The sequence below is a fragment of the Dromiciops gliroides genome, chromosome 5 (genome assembly GCF_019393635.1).
Source record: "Dromiciops gliroides isolate mDroGli1 chromosome 5, mDroGli1.pri, whole genome shotgun sequence".
Lineage (NCBI taxonomy): Eukaryota > Metazoa > Chordata > Mammalia > Microbiotheria > Microbiotheriidae > Dromiciops > Dromiciops gliroides.
The window spans coordinates 94,255,505-94,276,695 of NC_057865.1; the positions used below are offsets into that span (position 1 = coordinate 94,255,505).

The following is a 21,191-nucleotide window of genomic DNA, read 5'->3' on the forward strand; positions in this document are numbered from 1 at the left end:
TTCAATTTTGGTGAGGGGGTGGCCAGGGAGGGCTTTTTTCCTGTCACATTTCCCCCTGAGAAGCAAGTGTGTAGATCATACCCAAATATGGTGTATGCATTATAAAAATCACTCAGCACATAAAGACCAATCACACACTGCATCCTGACAAATCAGTGTCTTCCCCAACCTTCCAAAGCATAGCTCAAAAATGAAAACATGCTGAGATGAGGCTTCAGCAAAGAAACTGGCCCTGAGCAGTACTGCCTGCTCTACACCAATGTTGGAGCTTCTCCCTCCCGGGATCCTTGTGCCCCTTCTAAGTGGGAGCTGTGGGAGCTCTCTCTCCCTCTATAAGTGCAGCAAGCTAAGGAACTCTTTTCTTGAGTGGGCAAGGCTCTGGACCTTAGAAACCTGGCTTGTCACAGCCTTCATCACTGGTCAAAATGGAGTTTTTACTGGGAAGCTAAACCACCTCCCTGATTAATCTCTGGCATTCTCATAACCTAAAGCACATGTCTGTCTGTGTCTTCTCATCATACTAGCTCATGGGTTCATATAGCTCTAGTGTTTACAAAGTGCTTCTCTCATAATTCTAGTGTGTGGGGAACAGGAGAGGGAGGGAAGAAGGGAGATGGAGATGATGATGATGATGACGACAAAGATTATTCCCCATTTTACTATGAGGAAACTGAGCTTCAGATGGGTGACGTGGCTACCAAGTGGCAGAGCCCAGCTGGGAACGTGTGCTTCCTGACTCCAAGCCCAGGATCTTTCCACTGCAAAACAACTCAACTCTTTAAAGAGCCAGAGAAAGGTCTGAAGATAACACTAGACCAGAGAGACATGAGTATCTTCTTTTACCATCTCTCTCTTGGTCCTTCTGCCTCTTGAAAAGACAGAAAAATAATTTTAAACTCCAAACAGCTTCCACATTCCCAAGAGTCTTTGCCCATGGGATGTTTAGGACTGAAGTAGACACTGAAACAAAATTCTGCTTTATTCAGATAGCAAAAGGTTAAGAATCAAATCTATTTTTTAAAAAAACAACAACATTCTGCACAGATCTGAAACAAGGATAGTTGGAAAAGACATCACTGGGTCCCCTTCCCCCAATGCCCCCACTTTGTGGATTCTGGGCTGAATGGACACTGGCATGCGTTGGGTTGTTTTGGCTGTCTTTACTGTCATCCGGATGATAAATACTCACAAAACAAGGAACTCTCTGCCAGGACACACTAGGACTGACAGGAGTGAACATGGCTGGCACATGGATAGGTAGGAGAAAAGAAGTGGTAAAACTCCTCTTTCCCAGCCCCAATTCTTATGGCTATTGATTAGAGCTACTGGTTAGAATGCTGGTTACTCAGAATGTAGTAGACATCAGTCATGGAGAAGGAGATATGCAGTAATATGCATATGGAAATATACTGATGGTAGAGGTCCCTTTAAGGAGGGGATTACAGCCTGGAGCCTTATCCAGGGCAAATGTTGGCTGCTTCCTTAACCATCTGTACAAGCCACTTGTGACACAATAGGAACCATATCTATTAAATTGAATTTCCAGGGCCCAGTTTCCAATGCAGAGGATGAAAGTCATATTGAGAATAAATTTGAGCCTCAAGGCTTTCTCCGGGGCCATTTCTGCCAGAGAACTTTCCATTCTGAATATTCAAGCAAAAACTTCATCAAAGGTTCCTCTGCTTTTAGTTAATTACAGAATTCTAAGATGTCTAGCAGAAAAGGTACCCCTTTCTTCTGTAATTCCCATCCTACATAAAGGAAGCTTATGTAATTTGTACACTACAATCACTGCTTTTCATAAATAAATAGCATTTTCGGTCACCACAGTCTGAGGGCCGACCAGCTCAAAAGGCCAGCAATGGACAGCCTCTTTCAAAGTGCATCCAACTAGAAATTCAGCAATGGTATCGGTCCTGACAAGACCCTCATAGGTTTCTCTAGCATGGTTTCCACCTCTGATCACAAATTCATCTGACAGAGGAAACCCCTTGTCCAGTATTAAAGATCAAACTGACCTCATGCCCTGGTTTGGGCACTCAGAAGACCAAGGTTGGCAAGGTGTTTGTGAAGAAAAAAGAGCAGAAGACATCAGGAGGATAGGAATGGGAGTCAAACCCCAGGATGGAAGGAATTTTCTGGAACGTCACTCTGGAACTAGCTCATGATCACTGGGGATTGGGCACATGTCGATTATCACCACTCACCATAAAGACCTGGGGCAGCCACTTTTGTCTTTCAGCAATCCATGCCCAATCCTCAGAAGCCCATTTATACACCTGAGATTAATTCCCAAGCTCCTCAAACAGACTCACTAAATCAACATGGGTAAAGGTGAGGACTGCGGCTCCCAATCCAGTTATGCCGAAAAAAGCAGCTTGAGGCTTAGAGGACAAGGTAGAGCTCGATCCCCTGAACCCCTCTGGTTGAATGAGGCATTTTGATTGGGTTACAAGAGAGAAATGTGGGACAGAGAAAGGGGATGGTACCTAAGGCCGAGAGCTCAGTCAGGTCATGAAAGTTATGTCTGCATAGTGAGTGGCACGAGGTGCCAAGGAGTAGATGTTCTCAGAGAGACTTCGTGTGCCTTGGGAATAAGGAATAAATCTATTAGGAAAGGGGCCATCAATCTGGGTAAAAATAACCTTACAATCAATAGCGAGAATTGCAGTGGACAGAAGGCTCTTATATTTAGAGGTGGCTTCTGCTGTTGGCCTGTATTTATAATCAGTGATGGCAATGGGTGTGGCATTACTTCTGATCCTGATTTGAAACAAGCTGAGTCCAGGGCCCAGATATGTCTCTCACTTTCACATTAGTCCTATTTCCCAGGTGGGAAAGTTTGGGAAAGTGGGGAGGCCCTATTCATAGGCAAGGAAGGGTTAAGTGAGATACAGCAGGAGCCACACCTAAGGCTAACCCTAAACCTCCAAGCAGAAACTGCTCCTAGGGATAATACAAATGCTCACTTTGCTCAGAAGACATGAGCCCTTCCACGTCAGTGCAGGGATATGCTCGTGGAAAATTTAATTGGACTAGAGAGGCATAAAGTTAATACTTTTTGAAGCATTACCAACTGAAGGAAATACCAGTCAAGGTCGAGAAACAGGACTACGGTTCCACAGGCCCCTGGAGACAGCCAGCATTATGCCTGCTATGGCACAGATGATAGAGCTCAGAGGTGCACACAAGAGAAAGGGAATAACCTCGAGGGAGCCAGGTGACCCAGCGGAATGAAGATCCGACCCCACTACCTTCAAACTTGCAGCTTCTACACAAGTCCATTAGCTCATTCCAGCCCCACCCCCTGCAGGTGACTGGTCCTTTCCCTAGCTGGGGACAATTCTCCCTTGGTCAGGTTCAGGCTCACAATTAGATGTCTAAACCCACCCCAGAACTGAGGAGGCCCCTAATTCCCCGCCCTAGAATAGTTACACTGGAAGCCCTATAAACCAGGCATTACCCTCTCACACTGTGGCCCCTATTCCAGCCAAGTTCTCCCCCGCCTTCTTTACCAGTGCAGTAGTACCCATGATGCAAGTGAGCAGCAGCTTCCTTGACATATTTCCCACTGGTCCCTGGGAAAAAAGTGCCCAGGTCCCAAACAGTCTCTACTCAGACAGATTTTCCTATGCTTGAAGCTCTTCCAGTTATGAGGACAAGTCCTTCTTGACAAGGCGGGTGCCTGGGGCTTTTAAAATAAAACATTTCCCTGCACGTTAACCCTTCAAGGACTTGCCCTGCCAAGGTGGCGCTGCTAAGCCTGGTGAGTTCCCAGGAGCAGGGCTCTAGTCAGCCTGCAGCTGACCAGTGCCCACAAGGAATTTTTGGATGATCTCTCTAGAAAACCTGTCCCAGTGATCCCTGTCTTTTACCCCAAAGCCATTTAAGTGGCTCTCTGGGGCAGCCCCTGGCTTTTCTGCTCCCAAAAGATCTTGTCCTCGTTGGGACAGCTCTGGAGTCTCTTGGCTGCTGTGAGGCACCTCAGTCCATTCACTGAGTCCGTGACATAATCTTGTGGCATCCTGATAGGCTTCCTATAGGCCCGCACAGCTGGCTCCTGGGCCATAAAGAGAGTTCCCATGTTCTCATTCCTGAGCTCAGCACCTAAGGGGAAGAAGAATCTGTAAGTGGCCCGAAGGAGGAAGCCAAGAAGATAACCACCTTCCCTTCTCCCATGAGCCCAAAGCTGGGCTGGTGAAAACCACATAAAGTAGCTCCCAGAAAAGCAGGGCCAGTCCTGCGAAGGCCGTCCCTAACTCCTGCCACCAGGGCATGAGCATCTTGATCACGTCCCATCGGGCCGTCCTTCCTCATCACTTCCCATGTGTGCATCTTTCTCCCTGATACTGAAAACTCCATGAAAGACAAGACTGTATCTTCTGCTTCCATACACCCACAGTCCCCAAGCACGGAGCTGAGCACACGGGCTGCATAGTGCAGATGTCTGATCCAGCTTGTCAGTTCATTCCTAGTTCTCCCCCTGCTTATCCTGAAAAAACTCCAGCTTCAGCCAGTCTCTCCTCCTCCTCTTCACACCTCGACTCTTGGGCTTCTCTTGTTCACTTCCAGGGTCATCAAGCTGGAGCCTTTGGAGCTATTCTAGCTAGGGCTCTGAGGATCCCTACAGAACAGGAATCAACTCTGGGACCCAGCCTTACAGTTAAAGTCTCGGAGGAAAAAGAGGGTCATTGGAAACAATGGGAAAGGCAGGTCGCAACACTGTTAGAGGAGGAAACTATCTTTCAGGCTTGGCTTGTGGCCCAGGCTCCTAAAGAACCCCATTAATAAGGTTAGTTGGTCCACAGAACCTTTCAGATAATGAAGCTTTAGGATACCAGAATCTCATCGATCCCTTTATTTTACTACCATCACAAGTCCATGACACTCTTCCCCATCCTCTCTTACTTACCTACCTGCATCAGAGCGAGGTGGCACTTGGGCACAAGTGTAGACATGGCTGAAGCGTCGGCCTGAAGAGGTCAGGTACCAATGCTGTATGGCGGGCTGCGGGTCATACTCAGTGACCGCCACGCCATTCACGGCTGTCATCATAAGCATGTTGATGACCTCATTGGAGAGCTTGGTCCTCTCATCTGTCTTGATCCGGTTCATGGCGCTGAAGCCCCGCTCACAGCAAGAAGTAGAGATGGGGACACAAACTACCACTGCCACAAGCTGGCTCAGCAGCGGGAACCGGGAGTGCTGGGAAAGGGCATTCTTGCACAGCATGGAGAAGGGAAGGTTCTTGGCAATGGTCTTCAGGCCTAGCCATTCATCTAGCAGGTCTTCTTCCCTGTAGCCTGGTGGGAGGGAGAGCTCAAAATGTCTGGCTAGATTAAGGATTTCACTGTTCCCAAAGTTAGCCAGTTCAATGCCATCTGGCCAGGCCATAGTGTCAAATACCTCCATGTTCTTGAGCTGGGGTGACCGATCAGCACCAAACCTTCGTTGGAGGTATCCAATCCCAGTTACAATCATCTTCTCTCTGTCTGCCTGGAACCGCTGTTCCGCCATTTCCATCCTGTCTAAGGGAATGCCATGGAGCTGACCTTCCTTGAAACTGGTGTTGAACTCTTCCTCTTTGGGCCCCGCCTGGTGGAGGAGGGTTTCCAAAGCAACGTAAGCCCTGTCTAGTGTAGAGTTTACCTCTGTGATCAATACGATCTCTTTCTGGCACACCTCAGACACAGGCCGGTAGATGCTTAGGAAGTCCAGGAGGAAGTGGCAGAACTTAATGAAATGAAAGCTCTTCATCAGCTTCAGCATACCCTTGGCCCTGTGCCCAATCTGGCCCCCAGCTTCTGCCACGCTCTGCAAGTGGCTGGCCAGGGCAGGCCAGCTCACAATCAGTGCATTCAGTGTCCGTCTTTTGCTCGCTACCCACCTGATGGCATTCAAGTCCTTTAGACGCACGATTTCTTGTTCTAGGGCAGCCGCACCCACCTGTAACTCATTCAGCCTTTTGTTTGAAGACTGGTAAAACTTAAACACCGTCCGAATGTGCCGATCACACTTCTTGACCAAGTCAATGCTTCCACAGGCATCCACTACTGCCAGGTGGAGACGGTGGGCCACACAATGGACAGGCAACAGCTGAGGGATGATTTCTTGGAACTTCTCTACCAGACCTCCCTTACAGCTCAGCATGGCTGAACCATCAGTCCCCAAGCCTACGACCCACCCAGGCTTCCGAAATGGTATATCCAGTTCATCCAGGGCAGAAATGATTGTTTCAAAGTAGCCATCCACTGTCTCACTGTAGAGTGGGGCTAGTGTGATGTAGGACTCCTTCACTTCCAGCTCTTTGAAGTATCTTATGTAAATGCCCACACAGGACTGGTCTGAGGAATCTGTGGAGCTGTCCAACAACACACTCACACAAGGGGAATGACGGATATCATCCAGGATCTCCTTCTTCAGTGTCTCAGAGATGTACTTAATGAACTGGGTACAGGCAGTACGGTTTCGATACTTGCCCAGGATCATGGTTCCTGTGCTCTGCAGAAGCTGCAGAACCTTTTCAAAGTCATTCAGTGGCCTGGAGTGGTAAGCGATGGAGTAAGCAGCATTGAAAAAGTGTTCCATGTTTGCCATTAAGTCACTAGAAATCTCTGGCACCGCTGGGACGAGGGCAGCCCGGGGAGCATCTGCCTTGACCTCTGTTGTGTTTACACAAAGTTTATGGGCCTTGCTGACCTCATGGTACTTTAAGGTCTCCACTTTGAAAGGCCCTGTGTACCCCTTAACCAGTCTGGAAGATTTGTCATGGAGGGAAGGGTGCTCTTTGCAAGCTGAGCAAAACAGCGTGGTCTCTTCTGGGTCACTGATCAACCAAGAAAACTGCCCAAACCAAGATTTCTGGATGGAGCGGGGTCGGTAAGTCTTCTTGACTTTCCCAGTCACATCTCCTTCAGTTTCACCATTTCCAGGATTGGGGGAGGAGCCACAAACTTCCACTAAAGGAAGCAAAGGAAGCCCAGCCTCTTCAGCAGAGGCTGGTGTGTCAAGCTCTTTGGTGGTAACGACAGTCTTTTTTTTCCCTTTAGAAAAAGATTAAAATGTCAGTTTTGTTGTCCTGACCTGTATAAAGTCTGCCAAAGAGGTCTCACTTTTCCCCCTAAGATTCCCCTATTAGCTCAGAGACCCCAAACCAAGAAATGTACCACCTGCCACAAAGTCAGAGAAAAAAAGATGAACCCAAGAAAAGGTGGACGCCTTCCCAGAGAATGTCCTTGGCCACAGATTTTTTCATCTGTCTTCCCTGACCTCTAAATATCCATGAAGTTCCCCACAGGTTACTTCTCCAGTCCCTAGAGATTCATCTACCTGACATCCTCCTTGGTGTCATCTGACACCAAACCCAAGGACAAGCAATTAAATCAGTTAGAGGGTGCTGTTAGCCATTCTATACTTCTGGGGGACACCAAGAGAAGAGGCGCTTGAGTCTGACCGCCACAGAATTCTATGCACTGGAAGACATTACTGGTCAGAGGCAAAAAGCCTTACAGATGACATTTCCTCCTCACAGAGCCTAGAGATCTCCACTAATAATAAGAGCTAGTATTTAACGATCACTTTGAGGTTTGCAAAGCCCTTCTTATGTGTTATCTCATTTGATCTTCATGACAACACTAGGAGGTAAGTGTGATGATTTTCTCTATTTGACATATGTGGAAACCGAGGATGAGAGAAGCTAAGTGACTTGTCCAGGCTCACCCAGTTAGTTAAGTGCCTGAAGAAGCATTCAAACAGAAGTCTTCCTCACCCCAAGGCCAGCGCTCTATCCACTGCACCAACAAAAAATAGTTTCAGTTGTGATCTTGGGAGGAAGGCTTACACCGCTGCAGATGGAGAACTGGGGACCTAAGAAGGTTGTCTGGTGCCCTCACAACCTCTTGTTGCTTCCTGTCTGCCTCTTCGAATCAGCTACAAGACCCCTTATAAAAAGTGCACTGAGGGGCACTGGTCCTGGATTCAGGAGGACCTGAGTTCAAATCCAACCTCAGACACTTGACACTTACTAGCTGTGTGACCCTGGGCAAGTCACTTAACCCTCATTGCCCCACGCAAAACAAAAAAGTGCACTGAGCTCAGGTCCTTCAACCCCAATTTCTCCTCATCCTCTTCCACTGGGACCCACCCCCAGTCCCATAATGTGTAATGTTGCAGTTGTGAAGTTAGGACAGAAGCCCTGGTGTGAACTTCCCAGGCCCCACCTTTGGGGGCTCATTTGTTACAGACTCACCTGGGGGGCGACCTTTCCCCCACTTTGGTCCATTGGGATCCTTGATCCAGGGAGCTGCCCTACGCTCTAGCTTTGAGATCAGGTCTGGCTTGGCAGCGGCAGGTCCTGTTCCAAGTATAGAAAGTCACATTGAGATTCTATTCACAAGTGGCTAATCCAGTGGCCCATCTATGATCCCTACACATACACACACACACACACACACACACACACACACACACACACACACACACACCCTGAAACAATACTTGGCTTGAAAACAACCTCAACAATGACCATATCTCCACCTCTAAGTACCCATGAAATTGGGTCAGAGTAGGAGCTAGGGGCAAGATAACTGCATATTCTAAGATTCTAAGTAGTTCTCTATAAACAATGGGAGGGCTAGGCAGGTAAGAGTTCCTCTAGCCATGGAGACCATGAAGAATCAACCTCTTTAGCTTGAAGGATTACCAACAGTACTAAGCAGTAATCTATAAGGGCCACTGGCAAGTGTAAAGTAATAAGAAAGGAGAGGAGAAAAGCAAATGGAGGAAGAGAAAGGAAAAAGCAGAAGATGAAGGGAGAAAAGAAGAACAGAAAAAAGAAAAGTAATAGAACCATATCATCAATGTCACAAATCCAAGGTGAACATGGGAACAGAGCATTCAACAACTACTCAATCTAATGACTAAAAAAATGACAAAAAAAAAAATGACAGAGGACAATACATTTAGTAAGCACCTATTATACAAATACAGGATGGGCCAAAAGTCATGAAGGGGTCTGATATTTTAATAACTTTTTGAAAATTATTTTTATTTTTTGTCTTTTATGAGATTTGATTTTTCACACGTAATATAAATTCATTTCCTATATATACTATATATGATGCTATGGTGTTATAAATTAAAAACAAAAATAAAGAAGTTATTAGATATTCGTGATTTTTGGCCCACCCTGTACAAGGAATGAGAACATTTCTACTCTCAGGGAACTTACTTTTTAACTTTGAGATTAACTCAAAGAGCTATGTGTCAGGCCAGGGTGCTTACTAGTACTTATTTGCCAGGTAGGCAGCTAGGTGGCGCAGTGGATAGAACACTGGGCTAGGATGCTGTGAATTAATATCAGCCAGGATAGGGGTGTGTTTAGTTTGTTTTTGATTAACAATTTTCCATCTCTTCTACCTCCTGCTTCCACCTTTCTCCATTGGAAAAAAAAAGAAAACAAAAACCCTTTACAGTCATGCAAAAGAAATTCCCAAACTGGTCATGTTCAAAAATATATTTTTCACTCTGCACATGAGTATATCACCTGTCAGGTGGGGGGTAGCATGCTTCATGACAGGTCCTCTAGAATTGAGTTTGGACATTGGATTGATCAGAGATCTTAAGTCTATAAAAGCAGTCTGTCCTTAAGGTGCTGTTATTGTATAAACTATTCTGATTCTACTAACTTCACTCTGCATCAGTTTATACACATCTTTCCAAGCTTCTCTGAAATCACTGCTTTCATCAAAGGGGTCAAATTCCCCCCACTGGCAAAATTCCCCAGTATTGCAAGAACCATATTAAATGTTTTTGTTTTTGTATTTTTGGTGAGGCAATTGGGGTTAAGTGACTTGCCTAGGGTCACACAGCTAGTAAGTGTTAAGTGTCTGATGCTGGATTTGAACTCAGGTCCTCCTGACTCCAGGGCTGGTGCTCTATCCACTGTGCCATCTAGCTGCCCCAGAACTATATTAAATGTAACTGGGAAATGTTTAACAATATAAACAAAGACCCACTATAACATAATGTTAATTTGTGGGTTTCTAAGTCAATATGCAGAGGCAGTGACAATTTCTATTTGAGCTTGACACCATTGGCTTTTATCATTTCTTATGAAAACCTGGGTGTTCTGGATTTTGGCTATAATATGCCAGGGAGTTTTCATTTTGGGGTTCTTTCAGGAGGTTACTAGTGGATTCTTTCAATTTCTACTTTGTCCTCTGGTTTGAAGATAGGTAAACAGTTTTCTTTTGTGATATCTTGAAATATGGTGACTAGGGTCTTTTTTTGTTCACAGCTTTCAGGTAGTCCGGTGATTCTCAAATTATCTCTCCTCAATCTATTTTCTAGGTCAGATGTTTTTCCTATAAGATGATTCACATTTTCTTTTATTGTTTAGTCTTCTGACCATTTTATTGTTTCTTGATGTCTCATGAAGTCATCAGCTTTCATTTCGCCATTTTTCAAGGATTTTGTTTTCTTCAGTAATGGTTTATATCTCTTTTACTAAGTTGTTCATTCTCTTCTCATATCACTTGCATAACTCTCATTTCTTTCGTCTACCATTCTTATTTAGTTTTTTTAATCACTTTTTGCTCTTTTTTTAAACACTTTAACTTTTCTGGGAATTCTTCTTGGGCTTGTGTCCAAGTTGCATTTATTCTTTGAGGCTTTACTGACAGATACTTTCATGACATTCTCTTCTGTGTTGGTCTCTTGAGCTTCTCTGTCACCACAATAGCTCTTAATGGTGGGATTGCTTGTTTGCTCATTCTTCCTGCCTACTTCTTGATTTTAGACTTGATATTAATACTGGGTCCTTGGTACTTTTTTGACGTGGGGAGATCAGGGAAGAGATGAATGTCTGGTCTGGGCTTCTATCTTTTATTTTTTGGTGAGGCAATTGGGGTTAAGTGACTTGCCCAGGGTCACACAGCTAGTAAGTGTTAAGTGTCTGAGGCCGGATTTGAACTCAGGTACTCCTGACTCCAGGGCCGGTGCTCTATCCACTGCCAACTAGCTGCCCCTGGGCTTCTATCTTGATATCCTGCTGCTATCACAGCTCAAACCAAGGACCTGCAAATTTTTATTTCCAAAGTAGTAGGATCCAGGTAGGCAGCTAGGTGGTGCAGTGGATAGAACATTGGGCCCAAGACATCCTTACACATTCTATTTGTCTCAGTTTTCTCATCTGTAAAATGAGCTAGAGAAGGAAATGGCAAACTACTCCAATATATTTGCCAAGAAAACCCCAAGTGGGGTTGCAAGAGTCACAAAGTGCAATCCAGAGAGAGATCCATTCATACCCCGCTTGGTCTGACCTCTGCAAGTTCCTGACCCAGGCTTGGGTACGTTGGTTTGTGTACAGCTGTGTTGTGGTGAGTGTCAGTTGACTGCTGCTGGACTCACAATTACTGGGAGGCTCTGTAGGTTGAGAGTGACTGATGCAGGCTCCTCTTTGGTCTGGGACTCCTGCCCTGGTTATTTCACTGCAGGCTTACCCATTGAGCTAAAGGCTAGAATTGAGTCGAGGCTCAGATCCTGGGCTCAGAGCCAAACTACTTTTCAGTACTTATTCCTGCTCAACACTCTGCCAGGGCCCTGATCTTAATTGTTCCATTTTGCCCTGGATTTGTGACCCAGAACTGGGTGATGGGAGACAGAGCTGCCAAATGGCCCCAGTTCCTGAACCCAGCACTGCTTGAGGGATCCCCCTGATCTCTTTCTGTCCCTGGTGCTCTGCCTCAGCCTTGTTTCCATCTCTGAGCTCTAGAAGATGTCCTGTTCCTGCCCCCACTGCTACTACTAGCATTGGCTATTTTTGCTGAACTGGTTTTGGTTTTGGTTTTTTTACCCCTCTTCTTTAATCTGTTTTAAGAGAGAGCTCACTAGGAGAGAAAAGGAAGAATATGGTAAGGAGTGTGGATGAGATAAAAATTGAAGATATCAATAAAATTTTATTTAAAAAATAAAAAAAGGAAATGAGAGATTCTACTCTACACAAGTACCCTCAAATTCTAAATTTATGATGCTATGATTGTCTGGTTGAGTGATTTTTCAGTCATGTCTGACTCTTCATGACCCCATCTGGGGTTTTCTTGGCAGAAATACTAGAGTGGTTTATCATTTCCTTCTCCAGCTCAATTTACAAATGAGGAAACTGAGGCAAAAAGCGTTTAAGTGACATGCCCAGGGTCACACAGCAAGTGTGTGAGTCTGGATTTGAAGTCACATAGGTGAGTCTTCCTGACTCCAGTCCTGGCACTTTATCCATTGCACTACCTAGCTGCCTTTATGATGCTGTGATATCTACTAAATTGAAAGCAAGTGATCAGACTTTAGAGACTACTAAAGTTTGACCTCAGTATATATAAATAAGCCCACTTTAATCTCTAAATCACAGGAAGTTCTATTAAAACATTTTTATAGAACTGAAAAGATGTGATATATCAGAGGCCTCCTGTCGCCTCTAGGATCAAATACAAAATGCTCTGTTTGGCCTTCAAAGCCCTTCATAACCTAGTCCCCCCCCTTTAAGTTTTCTTACACCTTACTGCCCAACACATATTCTTCCATCCAGTGACACCGGTCTCCTGGCTGCTCCATGAACAAGACACCCCATCCCTTGGCCGCAGGCATTTTCTCGGGCTGCCCCCATGCCTAGGATGTTCTCCCTCCTCCAACTACTGACCTCCCTAGTCTCCTTGAAGTCCCAACTAAAACCCCACCTTCTACAGGAAGCCTTCTGCAGCCCCTCTTAATCCCACTGCCTTCCCTCTGGACCCTATTTGTCCTGTACATAGCTTCCTATTGGTTTGCATGTTGTCTCTCCAATGGAGGGCAGGGACTGCCTTCTGCCTCTTTTTGTTTCCCTAATGCTTAGCATGGTGCCTAGCACAGGGCAGGTATTTAATAAATATTGATTGATTGATTTATAGTATACCGGCAAATTCTTTAAATGTCATAGTTATTAGAAATGCACATAATTAAAATGTACATATTGTCCCAGATTTTATTTCTTATAAACTATTCTATCAGAGCTAAACAAATGCACATTAACTAGTCTAAAAAATTCTATACTACCATCATCACCAATAATAATTAGATAACTTTGTGGGGCGGCAGAGGGATAGAACATTAGCTGATATTATAACACTCAAAGTAGGGCTGGGAACCCCAAACCTTAGTATCTAATGGTGTGTTTAATATTTGTAAGTTATCTCAATGCTGGTTATAGGCATTAATCTACATAACTGAATAAGATAACCAACATACAATTCCTTAAAAGAATCACCACAGCCATGCAAAAAGAAAAACCATATTTGTAAAATATTAAATCAGTTCCTTATATCTACACCAAGATGAGAAACAAAGAGCATCAAAAAGTCATTGGTTTCCATATTTTCAGGACATCAATGCTTCTAACTGGGAATAAATCCAAATGCTTTTAAAATATGGAGGACAAATTCACCTTTGTATCTTCAAATAGTATTTTTAAATGGTAGGTATATTGCTCAGTAAGAAAGAGCTATTTAAACGATTAGAAAATGTTGTGGTTCCACAATTTGATTTCTTAAAAACTCTGTATTTTATTGTAACATCAGGGTTTTATAGATTATAAAAAAGATATTTCTAGAATTTGAGAAATTAATAGTTGATAATGTTGAGTGCCTCAAAGACACTGTCTCTAAGCTAAACAAAAGTATACAGTGATAATAGGATCCTACATAAATATATCACAGACAAAAGAGGTTAGTTACAAACTAGATATATATACTGGCTCAATTTCTGACCATTAAGTCATTCATAATTGATTCTCTTGGCCAGTAGTATAAAGCATCTGATGGATTCTCTGACATAAGCCTCAATTCTCAACAAATTGTTGAAGAGCCTATATAATGGGGGGGGGGGGGCGGAGTGCATGCACATGTACATGAGAATATAAGATCTGAGGGGAAGGGGAATGGGGTTAGGATTATGCCCCCAATATAATTAAGTCTAGATACAGAGTAATTCACTACATGAAATCCATTACATTAAAAGCTGCACTGGGTCAATATCAGTGAATCACTAAAACATCATAACAATTAGGAAGATCATCTATTCCAAAGTTCACATTTTACAGATAACTCTGAACATATTCAAATACTACCAAATATTATGAAATGTGTTCAGCAAAAGTTTTTTGGTTTGCTCCTAACCTATGCAAAATTCTGCATGGTTAAACAATGGGATTAAAAGCATTTTTACAAATCAAAGGTGTTTGCTAAATTATGGAAGGTTGTGATACAAAGACAAATTGCCATTACAAATAAAAACATTTTGTACCTCACCTACAGTAATCCCTCCTTAAAATATTAGATGGCACTTTTTTTTACATTTGTAGAAGGAGAAAAAACCCAACTACATACTATGAAACTACAGGATCATAGAATTTGAAAGGTATTAAAGAAAATTGAGTAGCCGTGCAGTCCAGCTAATGAAGCCAGTGACAGCAAACTCCACTACACCACAGTCAACAAGTAGTCATCCAGCCTGTGTGAAGCCCTGTAAGGAAGGGGACCCCAGCACCTCTCAAGGCAGCCCGCTCTCTGACATCCAGCCCAAGCTGGCCCCTGCAGCTCCCTGCCACTGCCACCACACCTGCCTGCTCCGACCAAACAAAACAAGTCCAGTAAATGATTCCTTCTGCACAGGACAGCCCTTCACATACTCAACCATAGCTACCATGTCCTTACCGAGTCTTCTCCAGGCTAAACGTGCCTGGTTCCTTCAACCAATCCCCCCAGGTCATGGGCTCAAGGCTCTTCACCAGCCTGAATTGGGCTCCTCTGGGCCTTTTCCAGTGTGTCGGTATCTTTAATCTGAGGTGTCTGGAGCTAAACATGATGTGGCAGAGAAGGAGGCAGAGGGACTATCACCTTTCTCTATCAGGAAGCTCTGCCCCTCTTAATACAACCCAAGACTGCCTTAGGGCTTTTTGATAGCCACATCTCCAAGAGAACTCTTAAAACTCTCACCTATTTTAGCAACACCATGCTAATGAAGTTCATTTGTATTTAAATGTAAGCCTTCCTTTATCTGAAGTTTTGTTTTTGTCTGTTTTCTTTCACAATCTGGCTAATGTGGAAATGTTTTGCCTGACTATTTATATATAACTTATATTAAATTGAGTTCTCCGGGTTGGGGGAAGAGAATTTGGAACATGAAGTTTTTAAAAAATTGATGTCAAAATTTGCTTTTACATGTAATTTGGGAAAAGAAAAGAAAGAAATGTAAGCCTTCATATTTTGCCTAACTACAGGTCACCTAATGCTTTGGCCTCTCAAGATCCTTTTGGGTCCACTGTGCTAGCTCTTCTTCCCAGCTTTGTGTCACCTGCAAATGTGATGAGTATACAATCTACATCTTTATCCAAGTCACCGATAAAAATGTTTAAAAAAGTTAAACAGGGCCAAGCACATAGATCTCTGGGATTTTCCACTGGTGAGCCACACTGATGCTGAACCATTAATAACCGTTTCTTGAGGCTAGCTATCCCACTGGTTCTGAATCCATCTACCCATATTTTCATCCAGTCCACCTTTCTCCATCTTCTCCACCACAACAGTAGGAGATACTTTAGCAAAAGCTTTGCTAAAACAGAGGTAACCTACATCCACAGTAGGTGGTATCTACTGGTATCCCAAATGGCATGAGGTAAATCAGGCATGACCTGCTGCTGATGGAACCGTGCTAGCTCTTTGGGATCACTACTTCCCTTCCTTGAAGAGTGCCAACTGTTTCTTTAAATGATCCATTCTAGGATTTTCCCAGGAATCAAAATCAAACTCAACAGTCTGTAGTTTGCAGAATTTGTTTTTTTCCCTTTTTTGTTAAAGAGAACTTGCTTTTGCCCAGTCTTATGGTACCTCTCCCATTTTCCATAATCCTTCAAATATCCCTGACACTAGCCCAGGGATCGCACTTGCCCGCTTCTTCAGGGACGCGCCTCATCGGGACCAGCTAAGTGCTCTCTTACTCGTTCCTTATGTGTCTTGAGTGTCCACTGCCTGGGAGTCACTTTTGCTTTGTTATTTCTTGACCCTTGGTAAGTTGATGATGGTCTCTGTGTCTCAGTTTCCTCATCTGTAAAATGAGGAGGAAGGATTCGGCTCTCCATCTGTGATCCTACGATCCTTCCTATCTTTAGGTAGCTAACCTATAGCCTACAAACTCAACAAGGGTCAGTGTAAATAATGCACATGGAAATCAAATGAGCTGTTCTCAAGATTATCCCTGGTGGCCAGCCTTACTATCACACTAGTGTATGTGGACTAGCTCCCAGAGCCTGGTGCCATGCTTTGTTACCAGTAGACACTGAATTACAGCAATCTCTGCTCTGTGTTTTAGTTCGCTAATTCTGTTAGTTCACATAAGAAAAAAAGGTTGGAATGTGATCTTAGCAAACGAGATTGTCTTTCTTCCTGAGAAGCCAGCTGGTCCAAGAGCGTTAAATGAAAGTGGGGCCTCCAAGGAAGAGGCAGAGCACAGATATATGTCATCATCTTTACAAATCTGCTACTGACCAGCTTGGTGATACTTAGGACACAGGTTCCCGTAACTGAACAGCAGCAGTGAGAATGTCCTCAGGGAGCCAGCTGCTACGCTGGCCCTGAACTGAGATGCAGAAACCCATAACCGCAGGGTTTCCGAGGCACCGCCATGTCAGTGCCTCTACTGATAGAAGAAGAGGAATGGAGCAGGAGGGAGGGGCCGCTGTGGCCCTGACAGAGAGGGACAAAACTCACAGGGGAGCCTTTACCTAATGAAGCCAGCAGCTCATAATTCATGCGCATCACATCTCTGTACAGCTCCTTCTGCCGCTTGTCCAGCATTGCCCACTCCTCACGGGTGAAATACACCGCCACATCCTCAAACACCACTGGCAGCTCCTCAAACACCACCGGCATCTCCTGCAACAAAGAGCACCTCAGGACCCCTGGAGGATCAAACACCCTTCAGGACCAAAGGAAGGGACTGATCCAGGAGAGCTCCGTGATTGCCCTTCTCAGAGCCTGTCCTGTCCTCTGACACCACCCAGAAGTCCTAGAAGGTGCCAGAAACTCCCCAGAGTTCCCATGGTCCTAGTTTATTAGCATCAGAGTATTCTGAGGCTTGTCATTAAAGTAACTCACTTGGCAGGAAAGAAGAGAAGTGGCGAACAAGAGTACGCCTTCCTAGCAGCGTATTCCTGTGACACACTCCTGTTTCTAAAATCTTGAGAAGTTCCTTCCCGACCATGATTCCCAAGCTTAACTGTGAATGTGCCCTCTGGAGCACCTCTTAAGTCTCTCCCCAACCTCTTGAAATCAGTGCCCCAGAAAAGTGGGCCTCAAAGCTTTCTTAGAACCAGGAAGACCAAGACAGCACAGACATAGGGGCCTGGATGGAGGGAGCAAGGCTCAAGCTCCATGGCCTTCCCTGTTCTTTTTTTTTTTTTTTTTTGGTGGAGCAATGAGGGTTAAGTGACTTGCCCAGGGTCACAGAGCTAGTAAGTGTCAAGTGTCTGAGGCCAGATTTGAACTCAGGTCCTCCTGAATCCAGGGCCGGTGCTTTATCCACTGTGCCACCTAGTTGCTCCTGGCCTTCCCTGTTCTTAACCAGGGGCCAGCCTCCCTTAGGGGCCATCTTCCTTCTAGACTGTGGATGTTCTTTCAGAGGAAAAAGGAAAAGTAAGAACTGCCCTGGTGCTAGGTACTACTCCCTTTTCATAAAGAAGCCTTACTATATGCTAGACACAAAAACAAGGCAGAGAGCAAGGTAGGGATGCTCCCTTCTTCCCTTAATGAATCCCCTAGAAGGGGCCTTTCCCATTTTGATGCTCCCCTCATGGCTTCTGTGGGAATTCTGAGCCAAGAAAGCTCCTTGATATAATATAACCAAAGCTGAAGGTATAAATGATCACACAGTCATGGATTTCTCCAACTGGAGTCCAACAAACCTTCAACTATACAGTTGAAAGAACTTGGGCCTAGAAGCGTTAATGATTTGCCTGAGGTTCCACAGCCAGAGCCCTAGAAGGCAAGGAAGGTCTCCAGATTCCCAAGCCAGTAAGTACTCTTTCCAGCACCCTGTAGGGCTCCATGCAGACTTTGGTTCACACTGACAACCACTACCTGATAAGACTAAGAACTGGTCCTGGTAACATCACTCACTGCTGAGACACTGAATGCAAATCCCACACTGGCTGGATCATCCATCATTAAGACAGCTGGGGATGCAAAGGGCTAGGCTTTCTCCCTACTTCCTATAACAGTAGCACGGATAAGAAGTTAAGAGAACTGGACAATATGAACACTGGAGCAATCTTTCAAAGGGATAAAATACTTTTCGATAATACTGCCCTCACGTCAACTCTATAAAAGGTGAAAAGACAGAGATCCACTCTGGGAATCAAGAGATTTGTTTTCTATATAAAATGGCATGCTTCACTTTGAAAACAAGAAAAGTTTCAAGAATCATCCTACTACCCCAGGCAAGAATTATACAAGACCTTTGTAACAAGATCTGGCAATGTTTGCCTTTTTGCAACATTGCTACAAAGGAAACTGAATTTTGCTTCTTAGGGTGTCTGTCTCCTAATTCTTCCTCATCCTTCTGCTTTTATCCCTTACTTAACCTCAACATTAAAATATTAAAGTATCTTTCTCAAATTTATTCATTTTAAACTAAATGAGTACAACCTTTTGTATTTCTCTATCAGAAAATGACACGTTGTTTTCACTGATGTGTCTTTCTATAAAAGACTCGCTATCCCTATTTTAATGCTTACTGTTCAGACTGACTTCAAAGCATGTTCCCCGTGGTCCCTCCAGCTAGAAGCGCCTGAGATTCTCTGAGATTTCCTTCTCCCTCCTCCACATATATCTTGTATATGCATACTTTCTGATATACTATCTCCCCATTAGAATGAATGTAAGCTCCTTGAAAGCAGGGTTTGTTTTTGCCTTTCTTTGTTTCCCTACCACTTAGGACAATGCCTGGCACAGAGTAAATGTTTAATAAATGCTTGCTGACTGATGAAAGAGATGGAAAATCATCCAAACTTGGTACCTGACAAAAGAACTCTGTGGAATCGTCAAACAAAACATTAATGCTTGACGAGGTACAGATGTCACTGACAGCATCCTTCTGCCTCGCATCCGAAATACAATCCAAGTAGAGAGCTGGTGCTGTTCCATTTTCAGTGGCTTCTCCAAGCTCAGGTCTGGAGTTTGGCAAAAGCTCAACCAAACTGTCATAATCACCCAGGGATCCTGGTGGGTAGAGCACAGGATAATCGGCATTGAAGAGATGCTCTGCACTGGTCAGCACATCCTCAGGGGTTTCTCTGATGCTCTCAAAACGAGCTGCCCAGATGGGGTCCCTTGCAGCCAAAGCATTAACACAAAATTTGTGGGCTTTACTCTTTGCATGATACTTGAGGGTCTCTACCTTGAAAGGTCCCGTGTAACCCTCTATTAACCTAGACCTTTTGTCCCGAACAGATGGGTATTCCCGGCATGCAGAGCAAAACAAGGCTGTTTGCTCCTCATTCGTGATCAACCATGGAAACTGTTGAAACCAAGTCTTCTGGATGGAACGTGGTCTTAATATCTTTTTGGCTTTTCCTATGGAATCGTCTTCTATGCTGTCACATCCTGACTGACTGAAGTGGGAAACACAGGCTTTCTTCCGTGGTGGCAGATACAATTCAACTTCTCCAGTGGCTCCCTGTATGTCTATTTCTCCCATGGATCTCCTCTTCTTATTCCCTTTAGAGAAAGAGAAAAAAGTATTTTTTTAAAAACTTAATTTATATCTAGTAGAATAATATAAGTTCCTTGAGGGAAGGGACCATTTTTTTGTCTTTATATCCCCAACACCAAGCACAATGGCTGGCACTTAGTAGGCACTTAATAAACGTTCACCTTGAAATGGGCCTGTGGCAATGGGTCTAACACAATCCTTAAAGATCCTGAACAGCAAATCTCGGTAAGGCTGAAAGTGATCCATTTTTTAACTGTACAAGAAGTAGGCCAGAGTCTTTGCTCTAATTCTTTCCCCTTTAAAGGAAAACAATTCAGCAATAAGATGGGCCATAAGGGGGCAGCTAGGTGGCGCAGTGGATAATGCATCAGCCCTGGATTCAGGAGGACCCAAGTTCAAATCTGACCTCAGACACTTGACACTTACTATCTATCTGTGTGACTCTGGGCAAGTCACTTAACCCTCAATGCCCCACCAAAAAAAAAAAAAAAAAGATGGGCCATAACCAAGATTTTCATGCTTGTAAAAGGTTAAAAGACTACTTTTAAGAACAGAAGCATTTGGTATATACCACATCTGTATACAAGTTACACTGTACTGCAGTGCTGACCATTCCCATATGGTTTAAAAACTATTTCTAGATGATGGTTTAGAATCTGAATCTGGGGGTTAGAATCGTAAAATGTCAAATTAGGAGAAAATGTAGCAATAATTTAGGTCAATCTACTTGTGAATATCTTCTGCAACAACCCTAACAGATGGCTATCCTGACTCTATCCAAATAGTTTCAGTAATAAGTAGTTTCCTATGTCCCAAAGAAATCTATTCCATTGCTGGACAACTTGATTCATCAGAAAGTTATCTTTATATTCAGCCCAAATTTGCTTCTTTTTAATTTTGATCCGCCAGCTTCTAATCAGGCCTTCTGGAATAAGATAGATCAAATTTGTTCTCTCTACCACATGACAGCACAACAAATTTTTTTTTTTTTTGGTGAGGCAATTGGGGTTATGTGACTTGCCCAGGGTCACACAGCTAGTAAGTGTCAAGTGCCTGAGGTCGGATTTGAACTCAGGTCCTCCTGAATCCAGGGCCAGAGCTTTATGTACTGTGCCACCTAGCCTCCCCCAGCACACAACAAATTCTTGAAGACAGCTATCATGTCTCCCTAGTCTTCTGTCCAAAATAAATGCCCCCAGTTCTTTCGATTGTTCTCGAAGCCTGTGTCAGACAATCCCACTATTCCTCTCATCCAGGATCTATGTAATTGGCATTGGGAGAGGAGGGAGAGAGAAGAGGGAGTATTTATTTAGTAATGTATCAATACCTGCCCTAAGCAAATCAACAGTCTACAAACTTTTACCTTCTCCCTTGACAATCCAGCGCTATTACAGAAGAAT

At 44.1% G+C, this 21,191-nt stretch overlaps 1 protein-coding gene across 3 annotated transcripts in view; it reads right to left on the reverse strand.

Annotated features, from left to right (window-relative positions):
- Positions 1-750: 750 nt before the first annotated feature.
- ZNF862 (zinc finger protein 862) overlaps positions 751-21,191 on the reverse strand; it is a 35,443-nt gene continuing 15,002 nt past the window's right edge. For 2 of the 3 annotated variants that reach the window (XM_043968868.1, XM_043968867.1), the window contains exons 4-8: positions 19,096-19,796; positions 16,805-16,955; positions 8,249-8,353; positions 4,917-7,043; positions 751-4,107 (exon numbers count right to left, since the gene is read on the reverse strand). In XM_043968868.1, coding sequence (XP_043824803.1) covers positions 3,887-4,107; positions 4,917-7,043; positions 8,249-8,353; positions 16,805-16,955; positions 19,096-19,796 — 3,305 coding nt within the window. In that variant the 3' untranslated portion in view covers positions 751-3,886. Of the gene's footprint in view, positions 4,108-4,912; positions 7,044-8,248; positions 8,354-16,804; positions 16,956-19,095; positions 19,797-21,191 lie in introns of all 3 variants that reach the window. The other variant, XM_043968870.1, reaches the window with a different exon arrangement.